This window comes from Seriola dumerili, unplaced genomic scaffold (genome assembly GCF_002260705.1).
Source record: "Seriola dumerili isolate Sdu_G_001 unplaced genomic scaffold, Sdu_1.0 BDQW01000068.1, whole genome shotgun sequence".
Lineage (NCBI taxonomy): Eukaryota > Metazoa > Chordata > Actinopteri > Carangiformes > Carangidae > Seriola > Seriola dumerili.
In genome coordinates this window covers 10,452,536-10,470,331 of record NW_019174323.1, presented here as the reverse complement: position 1 = coordinate 10,470,331, position 17,796 = coordinate 10,452,536, and the positions used below count along the sequence as shown (strand labels likewise).

Here is a 17,796-nt window from a genome sequence, read left to right as displayed (position 1 = left end):
CTGTAAATAGGACATTTCATTCCAAGCATTCCAAATTTGAACTGTCACTGAGACCTTTGGGCATCGTCCAGTTTCAACATCCCAAAACCCACCTTAATCTTTAGCGAGGGGCACTTGAAAATATTCCAATCCTGAACTTCCTCCCTTCAAGGACCCTTGGATATTTTCCAAACCAAAACAGACGGCATGATCCCTCAGCGGGCTTTGCAACGCACAACTCTGGGCCTCATTCCAAACCAGGGTCCGTACCTGTAGGTATTAAACAGATTTCCGGAAGAATGAATGGACCTGACCTTGGTTTGCTGATGCTGGTATGGTAGAGAGAGATGGAAGGAGGGGATGAAGTGAGACATGCTTGGGTGGCAGAGAGAAATGAAAGACAGTGGGGAGAGGGGAAGAGAGGCGGGGAGAGAGAGAAGAGGGGAGACGACAGAGCTAAGGGAGTTCGGCTGCATTCCTAATCTGACTTTCATGAGTTGAAGACGTGGTCCCTTTTTAAAGAGGAGAAAAGACCGGGTGAATTCAGAGAGAGGTCATATGATCATCAAATAATTATAGCCAGTCAAAAATAATGAATGTATACCTTATTGTATGAATTAAAACAAATGTAAATGAGGTTAGTAACATAGCGTATTTTAAAATGCCACAACCTGAAACTAATTCTTCATCTGCATTACTGTATATAGTGGCAGATATAATGGAGGGTTTATGGATTCCTGTAACTAAATGAAAAATTTTTGTTTTCTGTGATGTTGACAAAGCCAAACCTGGATAAACCCTGGATGAGGCTGCATCATAGGAGCTGCAGTAGTATTGTAATTTGCCCTTGATGCCCATCTTTTGACATTCCTGCTGAACCAACGGGGCATAACATGATGTGAAGCTTGAAAATCCAAACATTTCATATCAAGCTAGCTGCCTCCCAGAGTACATCTCCATCAGTTTAGAGCAGGGTTAGGCAATCATGTGCCACAGAGGATTGGAAGGCTTTTCTTCCCGTCCAACACCACACCAGATGATTCTGCTGATTTGCACACCTTCAACCAAAGAGAGGGGATTGAATCAGTGAAATCACCTGCTGCAGTTGTTAGCTGGGATTCAGAAAAAAATAAATTGCACACTGCTGTTCCCTCATGGCATGATTGCCTGTCCCTCCAGCCTGGTTGTTTACACTCTACATGTGCTGTCAGCAACAACATGCAGCACAAAACCGGCTTGTTTAGCTGTAGATTTTGTTTTTTTTTTTCTTTGTAAATTGTTTTAAATTGATTCATGAGAAAAAAAAACATCAGAAGGAAGGGTTGAGTTAGTATCGGTCTCTCTTCATACTGTTTATTCTCTTCTTCATACTAATAGTGTGGCAAACAGTGTTTCCATTTACCACAACAGGATTTCACCAGAAATAAAAATCCACTCTGATTTGGCACATCCAAGAAAGCCACCATTAATGTTAGGAAGAAAAAAATTATTGGGAAAAAAAGGACATAAAGGATATAGAATGCATATCGCTTCTTTTATTTCTATTAACATATCAGCTCTCTAAACTACTTTTTCCAGTCTTTTTGCCCTGTGACAACTTCAAATGAAGAGGTGTCTACTTGCAACCCCCTTATCAGCAGTCACAAATGTCTGATTCGGACTAGTTTACTTTTATTTCCTCCTTTTCGTAAAAATGTATTTTTTCTAGAGGCCTGACAAGGTAAAATGATCAAAGTTTACAAGAAAAAGGCAAACATCAGTGGAGAGCGGTCCTGTTTATCATATCACAACCTCTCAGATTTATCTCATGCAGGGGGGGGCACCACTACTCTGAACCGTACCAACACAAAATATAGTAGAGCAAGTGCAAATACATTTTAAGTGCACATAGGTGATAAATATTATGGTTCATGTCTCATTTGGATGTGTAAGTGTGTGTTCCTCCTGCAGAAAAGTACATGTAAAGTACCATTGAATACTGAAGTGAAGTTCAGGTGCAGCACAAATGCTACCTGATGGGAAACAGTTTAAAAGAAAATAATAACAAGCCCAGATACAGAAGCAAACCAACTCACACGCACACACACACACACCCACACACACTAAGATATCACAGTGATTGCTTGTCTGTCTGCGTAAGAAGAGACTCCCACACTGTTATAACCCCTGACTTTATGGTTTATTGGTGCAGCAAAAGAAATGTGCTCAGAGACAGATGAAAAAATCTCAGTAATTTAGTTTCAGTTGCAGGCACTTCTCTCCTTGTGTCTCAGAATGAAATTAGAGGTGGAGGTGAGAGAGTGATAAAAAGACAGATGAAAAAAAAAAGAGAGGGAAATTGGAAGAAAAGAGGTATGAGCACCCGAATATGAAAAGCAGAGATCGAGTGTGTATTTCAGGTTTCAAGATGCTGTTTTTTTTTTGTTTTTTTTCTCCAGTCTGTGTGTGTCGAAAAGCAGCAGACGTAAGGCAGGCGAGACATTAATCCTATTGTGTTCCTGGCTTTTAACTGTCTGGCGATGTAATTATGCTGAGAGAACAGTGAGGAAAGACAGCGAGGGAAGGATAAGGCATAAGAGGAAGAGAGAGTACAGGATGAAAGGATGGAGGCAAACACACGCTCACATGCGCACGCACACACACACACCTTCTATAGCACATAACTCCAGGAACTGCAGTCATCAATATGTTTGACATCAAGGCGATTAATTCAGCCAACTATCTAAAGGATTTAATCCAGTGTCTAAAATGCAATGATATGACAGCTTCACTGTCGGCAGCTTGAAGGAAGGTTTTATGGACAATAGCTATTCCCGGTCATTTATCAATCATGTGTCCTCTTCGTAATTCTTTATATTCTATGTAGGCAGGAGAAAATTGTAGTTTATTTTCTCAATCAGTGGGCTGACATTACAAGGAAAAATGTTTTTATAGCAAAAAAAAAAAAAGAAGAGCTGAAAAATAGTCAAGGAGCCTAAATACTCTAAATGTATATTCACTGTTGGCAACAGCTCAAAAATGTGCCACTTAAAATGGTTTGACATTTCGGGAAAAAAAAGGCTTATTCATTCTCTCGCAGCGAGATGAGAAGATTGATACCACTCAGCCTGGCTCTGTCCAAAGGTAACAAAATTGCAATGTAATTACGCTGAGAGAACTGTGAGAAAGGCAGCGATGGAGAGATAACACACGAGAGGAAGAGAGAGTACAGGGGGGAGGATGGAGGCAGAGAGAGAGTCTCTCACACACACACGCACACATACATGCACACACAGTAAAGGTCCAAAGGTAACAATATTTGTCTACCAGAACCTCTAAAACCCATTAATTAACATATTTCATCTCATACAAGGTCTCACACATGGTGCCAGGCTGTTTCTTGGCCCTGACCAGTAACTTCCCGGAGTCTGGTTGCCACGATGGCTCATTGCTCAGATTACATGTTAATAATTGTGCTTAATGCCACATTCATGTTTCATAATTATCTTGTGACTTACAAATAGCATTCGTGTCAGCATCGGGAACTTTTCTGAAAGCTCACAGCAAAACAAACCTCGATCCCTCACATCTGCCAAAAATGGGCAGTAAATGTTCAATTAATCTAAAATTTAATAGCTATGGTGTTGTTAGTGCACAGTGTCTTAATCCTCACACGACCAACAGTAATCGCACAACCTTCGGATTGCTGTTGTCTTTATGCTAAGCTAAGCTAACTGGCTGCTGGCTGCAGTGAGACATGAGAACGGTATCGATCTGCTTTTAGAGTAATGATTCACGTCATTCATTTACAACATTGCATGTGTGATACTGTAGAAATATAAACATATGAACACACACACATTACATCCACCTCTCCTCTTTTACATATACAAAATTTCCACAGTTGCACACTTTCCAGCCCCATTTATTTCTCTCTCTTCAGCCCCCTCCTTTCTTTTTCAATCTCTCTCTCTCTCCTCTCTCTCTCTGTCTCATTGTCCATGTTTCATTCTGTCTCTCTACCTTCTCCAAACAACTCAAGATAATCACCCAAAAGCTGGATGCTCCATTAGATTTATAACACAGTTTTACACCCAGATAGCGATGAATCTCCGAACATAAATCATATCAAGAGGACTTCATTCTGCTCTCTTACAGTCTACATAACACTGGCAAGACAGAGTCTGATTTCTATTAATCCTAATAGTCGCTGTGTGAGATGAGATGAAATTTTAATGATCCAAAAACAGGGAAAAAAATGGGTCACTGCGACGACGAGAAATGACACAGTACAGCAAATAGAATGGAATATAAATATGAATTGAGTAATAGGGTTTAGATACACATATTTAACTGACAATTGTGACACTGTTATTAAAGTTACAATTTATAATCTTTAAATGATGTAATTATTACATCATTTATATAAACAGTCTACATACAAAGATACTGCAAGTCATAACAAAGTGCACCCGGATATGATTTCTTCTTTTTCCCCCTGCTGCCTTGGCTATATAGTTGGCAGAAGGATTTGATGCAATGCTAAATATGTTTGCTTTAAGTCGAAATTTCCATTTTGTTCCAAACTGAGGTAAACAACAGCTTAACTGACGCAAATCATCCAGTAAGAAATAGTTCTGCAGGGGCCACCTCTTTGGTCCAGATTGAAATACCTTGACAAATGTATATCGCTGTCAGGATGTCAGTTTTTCTAACACTTTGTTTAATGATCAAATACCGTTGGAACAAATTCCCATGAGCCTCAGTTGTACTGAGCTTTTAGTGCTAATTACATGGATGGATTACTAAACAGGCACACTGAGCACAGGTCCAGGAGCCCAAGGGGTCAGGGCGTCCCTGGTAATGACGCTCTGTTAGAAGTTACTATTAAAATGTTAAAATGTCTTGTTGGCGAAGAGAGACAAAATGAATACAAAGGGAAGACTACAGAGAGATGCAAAACAACCATAAAGAGATGCATAATGACCACAAAGAAACGCAGGACCACCACAAAAAGATGTAAAATGAAGCTAAATAACCACAAAGATTCATTTTGTGTCTCACAGGAGCCCCTGTGAAAGGGGCATAAGGGGCCTTTTACTTGTTGGTGCCCAGGGGCCCATTGGTCTCATAATTTGGTCATGGTTAACTGGCAAATGTTAGACTGCTAACTAGCTGATAACTAGCTGCATGCTTAACCAAGTTGGTCAATGTGGTACATATTATATCTACTAAACATCAACATGTTTACATTGTCCCTGTAAACATGTTAGCATGCCGCTGTTAGCATTTGTCTCAAAAAACCGCTGCGCTGAAGTAGGCTACAGTCAGACAGACCTGCTAGCATGGCTGGAGACCTGTTCTGGGTTTTAGCTGTTCATAATTTCATTAGCTTGATCTCAAATAGATTCCTCAGTGATCACTATATTATTGGTATTAGTCAAAGATAATTTCTTATCATATTATTATTTATATCCTTTGTTGTTGTTGTTGTGGTTGTTATTTTCAATTTGTTTTTGTTTGTAGTCTAGTGTGTGTTGTCTCCCTGGGTTTGTTCTGTTTTCCTCTGTGTGAGCTGTAAAGCACTTTTGGATCAAGTGCTATTAATAATTAAGTTGAGATGAGCTGAGACTTTATTGTCATGACTTTTGCTGATGATAGCACTGAAACATAATGAAAATGGCATAAGGAGTATCCTTAATCATAAGGTACTTTGTGTTTTTAACATCATAACAACATAAATGATCCTCTTCATCATTTTGTTATGCAGAGTCCTGACCACTCCAGCTCTGACTGATAAACACACACATACTTTTCCTACTATTAGCTATAAGAACAGGTGTATAGCATATTGATTGATGTTATTTATTTTTATTTAACACTCGCTACTAACCCCCAAATTATACTTTTCTTTTGGGGAATTTTGGACTCAAAAAGCACTGTAAGGAAGCCCTATCACCACACACACACAGACGTGTACACACACTCACATGTTAATATTTCCCCTGTGCTTCTCTCCTGTGCTCTGCTCTCATCTATTTTAATGGCATGGGAATGCTGATCGGACAGGATGAACACTCAAGACAGGGTGAAAGGAACACCGGATAGCAATTTGTCACCTTCTCACCACCTAATTTTATTAACCGAAAGAGACGATGTTGAGAAGGAGTCAGAGTTTGAATGTAGTCCACAGATACCGAAAGGTAGTGAGATGAAAGCAGTGCTGTACTGTGACTGTTTTTTCCAAGTGAATGTTTGAACCACAGTCTCATTAGCTCTTAATAAATGCTACAAGTTGAAACTAAGTTAATTCCTTTGGACAAGTAGCAATACGGAAAAAAAGAGAGAGCTGTGGGAAATGTGAGACAAAGACCCCAAGGTCTGTGTTTGTCACCATTGTCCAAAAGGTTTGTGTGAAACCTACTGACAGGAGCAATAACACCAAAAAAGAAGTAAAAAGGAAGAGAGAACAAAGAAAGACAGTAGATACCTACACTGTCACTTATGTGTGCAGGCATGGCTTCTTTTTGCTGAAGTTTGAATAAGAACCCAAGTTATACTGTGCTTTATGGAACAGTACAAGGCCAAGAGGTCTGAGCTAATAGGAATGAATCGTGGAGGTGTACCAGCTTGACAAAAAGTTCCCTGTTAAAGCGAAATACGTTTCTGATTATTCCCTTCTGTCATTTGCCAGTATCTCTCCCTTTCAAACACACACACACACACACACACACACACACACGAATATGCAGTCATCACTTGCAAATATTTTTTTCTATGCCAAAAGAAAGGCTTTGTAAATGTTAACAAGATTGAAAGCGGTTCAGAGTTTAACCACTTGTATCCACACACACATTTAGTTTGATCTGAGAAAAAGTTCACTTTTAATTTATTAAAAGGTTGCTTTGCTTCAAAGTCAGTCTGATTAGTTGCCTGCATTTGAAAACAAATCGTTTAAACCTTTAGTCATCCTTTTCATATTGCCTGTGTGCGCTTTATTTCTCTGTGTGTGTGTTTAGGCTACAGACCCGGATCTGGGGGCAAGCGGTCAGGTCCATTATCGGCTCGTCAACCACCAGCAGCTGTTTTCTATCAACGCCACCGGAGCAATCAGAACCGCTTTGCCGCTGGACAGAGAGGTCAGAGGACATGATAGATGTATTCAAAATTTCACATGAATGTCACAGTTGGGGAGTGTAAGAGAAAAAAAAAAAAGACAGCGGTAATCAGCGGCAAAGATGACAGTGTCAACATTTTTCATCACTGTTGTGTTGTTGTTTGACCATGAACCTCTGTCATCTTAAAGGTGAAAGGTCACTACTTTCTGATCGTTGAAGCCTGGGATGGTGCAGTAGACCCCCGTCGATCCAGATTAACACTGTCTGTCACTGTTCTGGATGTAGACGACAACAGCCCGATATTCACCCAACAAACCTACAACGCCAACCTGCCAGAGAACAGCCCCAAAGATACCGTCATACTACAATTAAAGGTGAGTGCATGGATGGATAGATGGATGGATAGATGGATGGATGGATTGGTCTACTTGCGGAAGATGTAGTACTTAATGTTGTTATAATAATTTCAGTAGTTATTATGAAGTGATATACTATAGTATAAAATGTCTGGAAAAATGACAGATTCAATATCTTATAAATTTGCAAACACTAAACACCAGAGTCTGACCAATAAATCGAACAGGTTGTGTATTGTATTGTCAGGTTTTAGCTTGTAAGCATTATCTGTATAAGTAACAAAAATGCAGTGCAGAGATGCCAAAAGTATTTTTGAGAAAGTTTTGAAGCAGGCTGCATTAAATAACTGAGAACACTGACAAGTTTATTTTTCTACTGGAAAATGTTCAGCTCAGAATGTTGGTCACAGTCCTTTTAAAAAAAAAACAAATTTAAGGGATTCTTATAAGAAATGTTTGCTATGTACATATATATGTAAAAAAAATTGAATATCTATTATCTAAAAATGGAATATCTATATCTATAAAATATCTAATTTCTGTCTGGCTACATTTACTGTACTGAACTCTCACCAGAAATTGCCTTTTCAAGGTGGCGCAATGTATAATTTGTAGTGTGAAGACTGAGTCTGGCACAGACCAGAACACACCAAAAGTAATGCTAACAAGGTGAAAGCGTTCACAACAGGGACAATGCATTTCAAAAGGTTAGATCACACCAGGGGGCTCCGGTTCGCTTGAACTCAGTTTGTCAAGGTTTTTTGCAGTTTGGTTGTTAGAGAAGTCGCCACTTCTGTGGATTTACTCTGTCTCAGTGTCTTCAGTCCCCATGATTCTGAGATCAAGACTCTGTGGGGTGCAGACCATCTGTAGCTGGACACCTTGTTTTTCTTGTTGCTGAAGATAGTTCTTTAAGAATCTGGCTTGACCAATTAGATGCCTCCTTGATAGTACTGCGTGATCAATAAGAATATAAACATCTAGAGTGCCTAAAAGTTTGGCACAGTACTGTATATGCAAGATTATTTTTAACATAATTTCCATAAAAAACATCATGTAATAACCAGGACAAAACGTACAAAATTTTTCCATTATACACATTATACAGGACCTTGAAGTCAGTTCAATAAAACCATTCAAGTCATAAATTTGGTTCCCGAGTCCAAATGATGAGACGCATTGTATTACTTAGAGTAATTTATCTACATTTTCTTTGAAATGCCCAAATTAGTTTCAAGTTAGATTCCAGCCAGCACTAGCGACTTCTGAAAAAGTCAGAATTGTAATCTCACAACACTTGCAGAGACACACTTGTGAGTTGTGGAGGAATGTAAAGTAGAAAAAGTGTTTCTTTTCCCTCTAGCTACACAGGAAAGTAGTTACAGAAGGAAAAGTAAGATACAGGCCACCAGCTGGACTATAAAGGTTACCACCACAGGGTGTTTCAGACATGACACTGCCCTAATGGAAATGCTGCTGTCTGTTAGCTCCAGCACATGTAGATGTTTGTCCCTCTGGCAAATATGAAAAATGCAACTTGCCATAAAACTTACAAGGCAGGGATATTTCTTTCTTCTGCTCTCTGTGACTCACTTCTTTCTCCTTCTTTGTAGGCGATAGATGCCGACCTCAGTTCCAATCTCACATATCGAATAAGAGTTGAGGGCGCAGACCAGGAGATCGTCGAGCTGTTCCACGTCGACCCGGTGACGGGGGAGCTCTCGGTTCTTAAGGTCCTGGACTATGAGGCGCTGACTGACTCAGAACCCACATACACGTTCACTGTAGAGGCTTCGGACAGAGAGGGGACCATGCCTCCGGGACTCGCCTCTGTAACTGTCAGAATAATGGTGAGTGTGTGGTTGTGAGTTTTGTGTGTTTTCACTTTAAGGGCAAGTACAGTAAACTGGCGTGGTGGCAGAGCAGGCAATGCAGGGCTGACCAGCTTTTCTGAGAGAAGGGAGGTGCAGAAAGTTGAACTTTATTTATCTGGGTTAGGAAGTTTAGGAAACTTGACTGTGGCGGAGCATATTGTAACTGCCGACTGTAGAATTTGCCCTCTACCTCCGAGATTACAGATACAAGCAAAAACAAAGGCTTCTCATCACAGTTTAATCTTGTCCTACACTGTGCTTTAGCCAACCAGCAAGCCTCTTGCGTCTTTTTCAACATGTGACTGACATCAGACAAACCAGCATTTGTAGTGAAAGAAACACATCACCTTAGCAGATGTAGCACTTTCATGACAGTATGGTGGAGCCTCCACTCTGTCCTCCTTCTTTGTCTCTGATGCTGCTGGAGAGGGAATGTTGACTGTTTCTGATTCCGTTGGAACCGGTAAACTGACATTCAGGGGCCGCACAGGTGTCTTTGCATGCATAGGCACAATCACTATATCTGTGGAAAAGCTACAGTGCGTTCATATCTTGTTGATGAAATCCGAAACTTTAAAGTTATAGACCGACAATCTGACAAATTCTGTCCTCTTCACAGCATCTTTGTTTACTTATTGTTTTTCTTCTGTGTCTCGATTTGACAGCTGTGAAACAAGCTTTAAAATCCATCCATCAGCCTGCTTGTGTTTGTGTCCTCTCTCTTTCAAACTTGCTGCTGTTTTCTAGTTCTGCTGACACCTGTTGAAATAAAAAATAAATAAAACACAGGTTTTCCTGACCGCTCCATTTATTCAGCTCGCTGCTGCATTTATTTTACTCACAGATAAATTGATGTTTTTTTTTGTTTTTTTTTCTGAATCCAAGCCAAAATGAAACCAAACTCTTCAAGAACTTTTTAGTCAGCATTAGCATAAGGCTCAAGGGCTATGCTAACTGTTTTAGGTGTTTTTATCGGAAACAGCTGTTGCGTTTTCTCCCTTGTGGATGCCAGATTTTCCTAAACCTATGAATCCACTTCAGTGAGTCATTTTGGGGACAGGAGAGAGAGCGTGAAACGTAAGAATCCGAGTGAGAGCAAGCAGCAACATAAGTCAGTTTACAACATTACTGTTAAAAATGGGAGGCATTCACTGAAAAACAGAAACAGCCAGATCCACTCTATGTCTACAATGCTTATATGTTCTCTGTGTGTGTGTGTGTGTGTGTGTGTGTGTGTGTGTGTGTGTGTGTGTGTGTGTGTGTGTGTGTGTGTCTTTATCTCTCTCCAGGACATGAATGACTTTTCTCCGGTATTCAGCCAGTCAGTGTACCGAGGAATGGTTGCCCCTAATGCTATCAAGGGAACCATCGTAACTACAGTGATGGCCGATGACTCTGACCCTGTGGTGAGCATTTCCAGCTGCTGCTATTCAATCAAAATGTTTTTCGTAGTCTCCTCCACAAACTGTGTATGTATGTCTCCAGTGTGTGTGTCTGTCTGCGTGTTTTGAATGTGCTTGCAATTTTTTCTCCAGTGTAGCTCTTTTTTTACCCCAGCGTGCCACTCTGTGATAACTCAACTGGGCTTCTAACTCTAAACATCCTTGTAATATAGGCTGTTTTATTCCGCTTGCTGTAAAATGAAAGTTAGCTCACTTTAAAGTGTTCCATTGCGAGCCATTAGATAGTCTGGCGCAGTTAACCCCAGTTTTAAAAGGGTGTTAAATGCTCATGCAGGGGTCTGCATAAGTGCAGTGTGTGAAAATATCTTAGAGGGATTTGCTGAGTCACGCAGCTTTTTGTTAAGATGCAGATCTGGAATGCAGCGGCTGTGTGAAAAATGGCTCTCATTTTTTATTGGAAACAAAAAAACATCCAACTGGTAAATTATCAATGTCACCGTATAGTAAATCAGCAAATACTTTAAATATTCATGACAAAGACAAAAGAAAAATAACGGTATTTATTTGTATTAGTGCTCAACAAGCCATGGTCTTATTTGTCACTCCCCCACCTCTGTGCGAGAGATCTTCTACACTGGTGATGCTGCCCCAGAAACCTCTTTAAAAGTCCCATTCTCCTTTGACTAATGTGCTCGCTGTCTTCCTATATCAGCTGAATGGGTTCACACTTGAGGTTTAAGCATCAAGCTAGACTCTCAAAAGCAATATTATACTGTCCAGCCAAACTGTACAATAAAACTCCCAGTGCTCAAACAAGGCACTTGATAGCATCAATACCTACATATCTATCTCTCTCTATGTGTATATACAGTATATATGTGTGTGTGTGTGTGTGTTTGTGTGTGTGTCTGTGTGCGTGTGTGTGTGCGTTTGAACACATACCCATATACCCATCAGACCCTTTTTACCTCTAAAGTACAAATTGTTGAGTATTTGCCAGTATGAACTTTTGCTGACTCACTACAAGTTGTTATTTAATGGAAGCTACGCTGGAGAAGACGACTCTGAAGTACCGCACACAACTGCAGTGCTTCTACAAAATCTAACTTTTATTTCGGGAGAAGTGACAGTTAAAGAGAAAAATTAATGACTGTTTACTAATGACTTTTTAAGTTTGTGTAAACTTGTAATATGATGCTGACGCTGCAGCACTGAATCTTTTAGTGGTGTCGCGGTAAATGAAGAGTCTTTTTAATGGGAATATGACCTTAGAGATCTTTCTGTTTACCTTGGATACCTTCCTGTTTACTGCCATTGTAGCTGAGTTGCACCTGTCTTGTAAACATGAGACTCTGGTCCTGTAACAGCAATATAACTGAGTCATTGTCAAACATATCAGATTCATAGCCTTAATCAAAACGATGTAATCATAGTCATCATGACTAAGACACGTAGGGAGATCCTCTCACCTCATGAGAAAACAATGGAGGTGAAAGCAAACAGCTCAGTTTTATTAGCAGTAAGTGACCAGCTCAAGTTGTCGCTCAGTAAGTCGGACATACTGCCAAGACTTCAGATGATATACAGCACAGTTCCAGGGAACTGTGAGCTGGCGATCTGGCCTGCTACAAATATTTACCAGACCTATCAAATAGAGTGTCACAATGCCAGGAAGTGACCCATCCTTTCAGATATACTGTTCTATTCAGATGCAGATAAGCATTCTCACAGAAACAGTATCTGGGAGCAATAATGAGCTGCTTTTCTTCCTCCTGCCAAGATCTTTCTGTTTTGAAAAGTGCTGTATAAATAAAGTTTGCACTTGCTGTCCATACTTTTGTAGAATACATGAAGTTATTTTACCATCATTACTACCATTATACAGCACAGCACCACATTCTCTTGTTTAATCAACTTAACGTTGTCTGGTAACAATCTGCAAATGCAGAGTGCCGGAGTTAACTTTTTCCATCTACATATTTCTTCAAACCATACTGCCTGACGACTTCAAACAGGTGTTATAAAACATTTCCCCTGACAACTAAAGAAAGTTGATTTACTTTCTCACCCTTGGAACATGTACTCATTAATGCAAACTCATTAATACCATCTCTGCCAGATACTGTACAAAATAATGTGATTTTATGTATTTCCTGACATTTTCAGGCAAATTAGTTTTACTAACTGATGGCCGCTCATTATCAATAACACTTGAGAGGTTAATTTATGATCATTACAGTCCCTAAACTTGGAGCTCATTTATCCCGAGTGGTGTGTGTGTGTGTGTGTGTGTGTGTGTGTGTGTGTGTGTGTGTGTCTGAACTGCTTCATGAGGATTTGGACAAGGAGTTACTGTTTGACATCTGGGTCCAAACTAATTGCTTTGGATATTAAATGCTGTAACATTTTGCTTTAATTTGAGGCTGCTCTGCAAGAAAAAAAAAATCCACAAGAGTGGCAGTTCCCAGAAACCACACAAGTGAAACTTCATCCTATAATGCAATATTCATCTAAATGTGTCATCCTAATGTCAAAGTACATCCTGTATTTGTTTTCTTCACAGGGAACACCGGCGGGTCTAGTGCGCTACAAAGTGGACCAGGAAGCGTATCCATATTCTGCCAGTATATTTGATGTGGAGGAACAGTCGGGACATGTGATTACCAGAGTAAATCTTAATGAGGAGCCCAACCTCAAGTTCAGCGTAAGTATGCATGAACACAATTTAACCCATGATGTACGCTGTATTGTAAGCTGGGGTCAGGACTGCCACCTGACACATGATGAATTTAAAGGGTTGTGAGAGGATTTCCTGGGGAGTAAATTAGGAAAAACTAATTCTGTAACACAACATGATCCTACACTTGGTGACTTTGCTCTAATATTTGCTTTTTGTAGGCATGAGTGGCATTGTCAGCCTATTGAAATTAAACTTTTAATCTAATTAAATCTGCTGACAACTTGCCTCACGCCCTGTGAGAGGTGCATCACAAGCAGACATTTCGTTTTATTAAAGACACAAAAAACAGAACTGGATGCCTATTGCAGTCTCAGCCCTGTTTTGCAAACTTTTTGCACCAAAAACACAGGAAATGTTTTTTTTATTTTTCCCTTCCATTATAGACGTTATAAAACATGTCCATCTAGGATAGAGTGAAACAGTAGTAAAATATTCTCCCACTGGAAATTAACTTCCCATCAGGCTGTAATGTAGTGAATGTATTAAATACAGCCATGTGGCGGTGAGTCTACTATATATCACAATGTAATATATATATAATAATATAGTACAGTATGCAGCATCTTTTAATGTAATTCCCAATCAATCAAACTGATGTATTCAAACTGGAGACACTGGCACCAGGGCTGTAGTTTGATAGAGACATCATTACGGGAGAAGATTTATCTGATGCATCCCCCTGTTCTGCTCTGTATTTAGTGGGTGGAGCTTTGGGACGACATCACATGAATTGAGTCATTAAAAATTTATTTGATCATTAATCTCAGATTTTACTTGCTTACCTGTAGCATTAGTATACATAAAGGTGTCTTTGTGTAGAGCAGCCTTATAAATCCCTATGCACTGCACAGAGTATTCCGCAGTAAAGTGTACCGCAGTAGCTTATTAGTTTCAAAACTGCCTTTTCCCAGCTGCGCTCCTCAATGGAGCTTTGGGCCATGCTAATTTCATCTTTTCATTGGGCTTTAATTAACACAACAAGGATACAGCGTCCTCTGAAGATGTCACTCAGGGGACTCATTCTACCTCGTTTGCTCCCAGTAACTCAAACAAAATGAATCAGTCCAACACTGCGCACAATCTTTGGATTATGACTGAGATAAACACTGCTCGTGGAATCATATTTTCAAGGACAGATAAACAGCTAGATAGTCTCATTGACATATAGCAAGTGCCTGATTGCTGTGACATTACAGAGCTACTACAGCTTTAGGTGCTGAAAACAGCATGTTTGGTTCAGAGCAGGTCGGCATGTGCAAGCAAGTGTGCAAGGCTGTCACGAGAAACCAATGCACATCTTCAGCACAGCTGAAAAAAAAGGATTTGTGCTATTGAGCAAGGTACTTCATTATTCACCACATGTTCCAGTAACGTTTGTAAGTTTCCAGCAGTAAGAGAGTAATCTATGCATTTTAGTGGGGTTCTGGTTGAAGTGTGAATTACTGTATGAATATAAAGAAGGGGCAATGCAGTATCAGTGACAATTTGCCAGCTAAATATGAGCGTGGAAGCACAATATTTCAGTGTCTTGATATTTAAGTTTAGCCCTCATTACGACTCCTTTGGGTCTAGTTAACAGCGGTTACCCCCCAATTAAATGAAGAAGAAAGGCTAAGCAGGAACAAATAAGGACACCAGTGGGACACACTCATCCTGCTCTCCAATTCCCATGCAAATAATGTGCTTTTAGATAGCGGGCGACAAAAATGTGGACATTTATTTTGGTTTATTATTGGCCTATCATGCATTAGCTGCATCAATTTATTTGGCTGTCCACACTGCACGCAGGCTGAAACATACTGTGAACTGATCCCTTTACAATGTTAGAGGGCAGAAACAGAACACTTGCAAACAAGCATGTGGAAATCTACTAAATCTACTGTTTTGACTCTGTCCTTACCTGTACCTGTGTGTGTGTGTGTGTGTGTGTGTGTGTGTGTGTGTGTGTGTGTGTGTGTGTGTGTGTGTGTGTGTGTGTGTGTGTGTGTGTCTGTCACAGCTGGTGGTGGTGGCCTATGATGATGGTGAGCCTGTGAAGGAAAACACAACTCTAGTAGAGATCACAGTCCTTCAGCCCTCTGTCATTCCTGTGTTCACCAAGGAAGAATACAGGTACGCACACACACACACTAACACACATTGTATGTGCTATTTTATAAAGGTATGATAATTAATATTTCAGTTGTGGTTGATGTAACACCTGTTTTTACTGGGTGTAACATTAAGAACATCAAAGTAATACAAGTCCCAGAGGGTTGTTCAGAATGAATGGATCACTGGGGGCAGAAAACAGTTTTTGCAGCTATTCTCTATAGATTGCTGTAGCTATGTTTGTACGGTCACAAATATGTTTAAACTTCAAAATGCCTGTGGATTATGTAATGCGTGATATATGCACATGCACACAAATTACATGCAATATACACATACTCTTGTCTCCCTTGTGTGTGTAAATGCCATTTGAATCCAGACCAGTAATGGCCAATTCCACCACTTACTTTATAGAGAGGTAATGTAACTAACAATGAAAATACATTTAAAGACTGTAAAAAAAAAAAACAAAGTAAGCAGAAAAATCTGGGTTTAATCTGATGAAAATCTTAAGAATGATCTAGCCTCATCTGGTTGGAAAGATGCTCATGATTAACATAATTCATGTTTAATTACCATATTTAGATTTTATCTTAATTTAAAAAGATTGATCTCATTTAATATATCTGTAAGTGGTTACATGTAGCTAACCGCACGAGGAAGGGGAAGATGAGCCTTGAAGCTGTGTTACAGCTGGGATCTGTGTTTGACATACTGTGGACTTTTAGCAACACAAAGTCTGTTTCCTGCTTTCTGTTAGAGCGTCATAGATTTCCAATGTTTTCTATTAGAAATTTAACAGTGAACTATTTGAAATAAACACTGAGCTCGCTGAGATGTGGTTGACTAAGTGAAAAGGTTTTGAAATAGTGTTTTTTTTTGAAAGAAAGAATGGAAATGTCTGGTTACCTCAACATCTCTCCATGGAAGCTGTAAATTACCTATAAAATGACAATAAACCTGTGGGCTGACATCCCACGCTCCGTCAGACAGACCCAGACACAAACACACACTGAGTTTATCGTCGCTGAGAGTTGAAAGAGTGGCAATCAACGTGGAGAGTGAGAGAAACATCTGTCTCCCTTTCACACAGACAACCAAAAATATCAATTAAAGCATCTTACCAGGTAGACCAGAGCTGCTCACGCAGACTAAGATAAGGTTTGCTCTTCATCTATTACATTGATGAAAGTGATTATTATAGGTTTAATAAAATATGGAGGTTTATCATGCAAATGACTGAATTTATTCTGATTGATTTTTCTCTGATGGATTAAAAGCAAAGAGCACCTACCACATTTTAGTAGAAACTATTAAAAAATATGAGGCCGCAGCCTTGCAAAATCCCACTTCAGGCCAGTGGATGACTGTGTGACAACTGTTCTCTCAGCTTTACACACACACACACCCACCCACCCACACACACACGCACAACACAGAAAGTGTGAGGTCTGAACAGCATGATTTATGTTTGCCTCAGTAATTCAGTTTTGATTACCATTCAAATGATGTGCTTTAGCGCAATGAGATTCCAGGAGAGAATAAAAATAAAATTCATGAACTTTGGCAGGTTTGTTTTCATGATACAAATCTCCAAAGTCCATTCAAAACGAATATGTAGAGTAGATGCAGAGTTTAGGGGCAGCAGCACACTTTTCACCCTCTGCTGGAAATTCATCAAAAGAATCAGACAGTCGCCTGTTCTGCTACGACCCACAACCCCAAACAAATCACCACAAACACACAGCGCCTCACCTCTGTTATGTACAAGATAAGAAAACCAGCAGGAGACAGGGAATCTGTGGACTCTTCTTTGCAAAACTTGTCTCCTGCCAAATAACAACGTTACATTAGTTTTAACAAAACTTTTCGGTTTTACAGTTTGACAAGACTGAATCCCTGTAAATATAATGAGGCATTTGATTAATGCAACAACAAGAAGACTAAAACAAGACAAACTGACTGACCAATGCATTTAATATCCTCTTACTTCCTGTGCATGCTCAAGTGTATTTTAACTTTGAACCGTGCTCCAAGTGAAAATATGACTGTTTTGAAAACACAAACACATTGAAAACCTGATGCTCAAAAAGTGTCATAAAGGAATGGCATCTAATATTATTTTTTGATCCAAAACAAATCATTTTCCTTCATCTTCTAGCTGCATAAATGTCGATCTACAGAAGCTGCAAAACAACAATAAGTGTGAGGGATTGACACACACACACAGAAACACACACACACACACTTCACTCT

General features: G+C 39.7%; 1 protein-coding gene across 1 annotated transcript in view; it reads left to right on the top strand.

The window, feature by feature from the left end:
• The window catches only part of LOC111219615 (protocadherin-15-like), a 131,866-nt gene that overhangs the window by 51,049 nt on the left and 63,021 nt on the right, over positions 1 to 17,796 (top strand). Inside the window, exons 19-24 of the mRNA XM_022742330.1 lie at positions 6,978 to 7,097; positions 7,265 to 7,450; positions 9,046 to 9,282; positions 10,596 to 10,712; positions 13,273 to 13,413; positions 15,449 to 15,561. Of these exons, the coding sequence (XP_022598051.1) occupies positions 6,978 to 7,097; positions 7,265 to 7,450; positions 9,046 to 9,282; positions 10,596 to 10,712; positions 13,273 to 13,413; positions 15,449 to 15,561 (914 nt within the window). The remainder of the gene's footprint in view (positions 1 to 6,977; positions 7,098 to 7,264; positions 7,451 to 9,045; positions 9,283 to 10,595; positions 10,713 to 13,272; positions 13,414 to 15,448; positions 15,562 to 17,796) is intronic.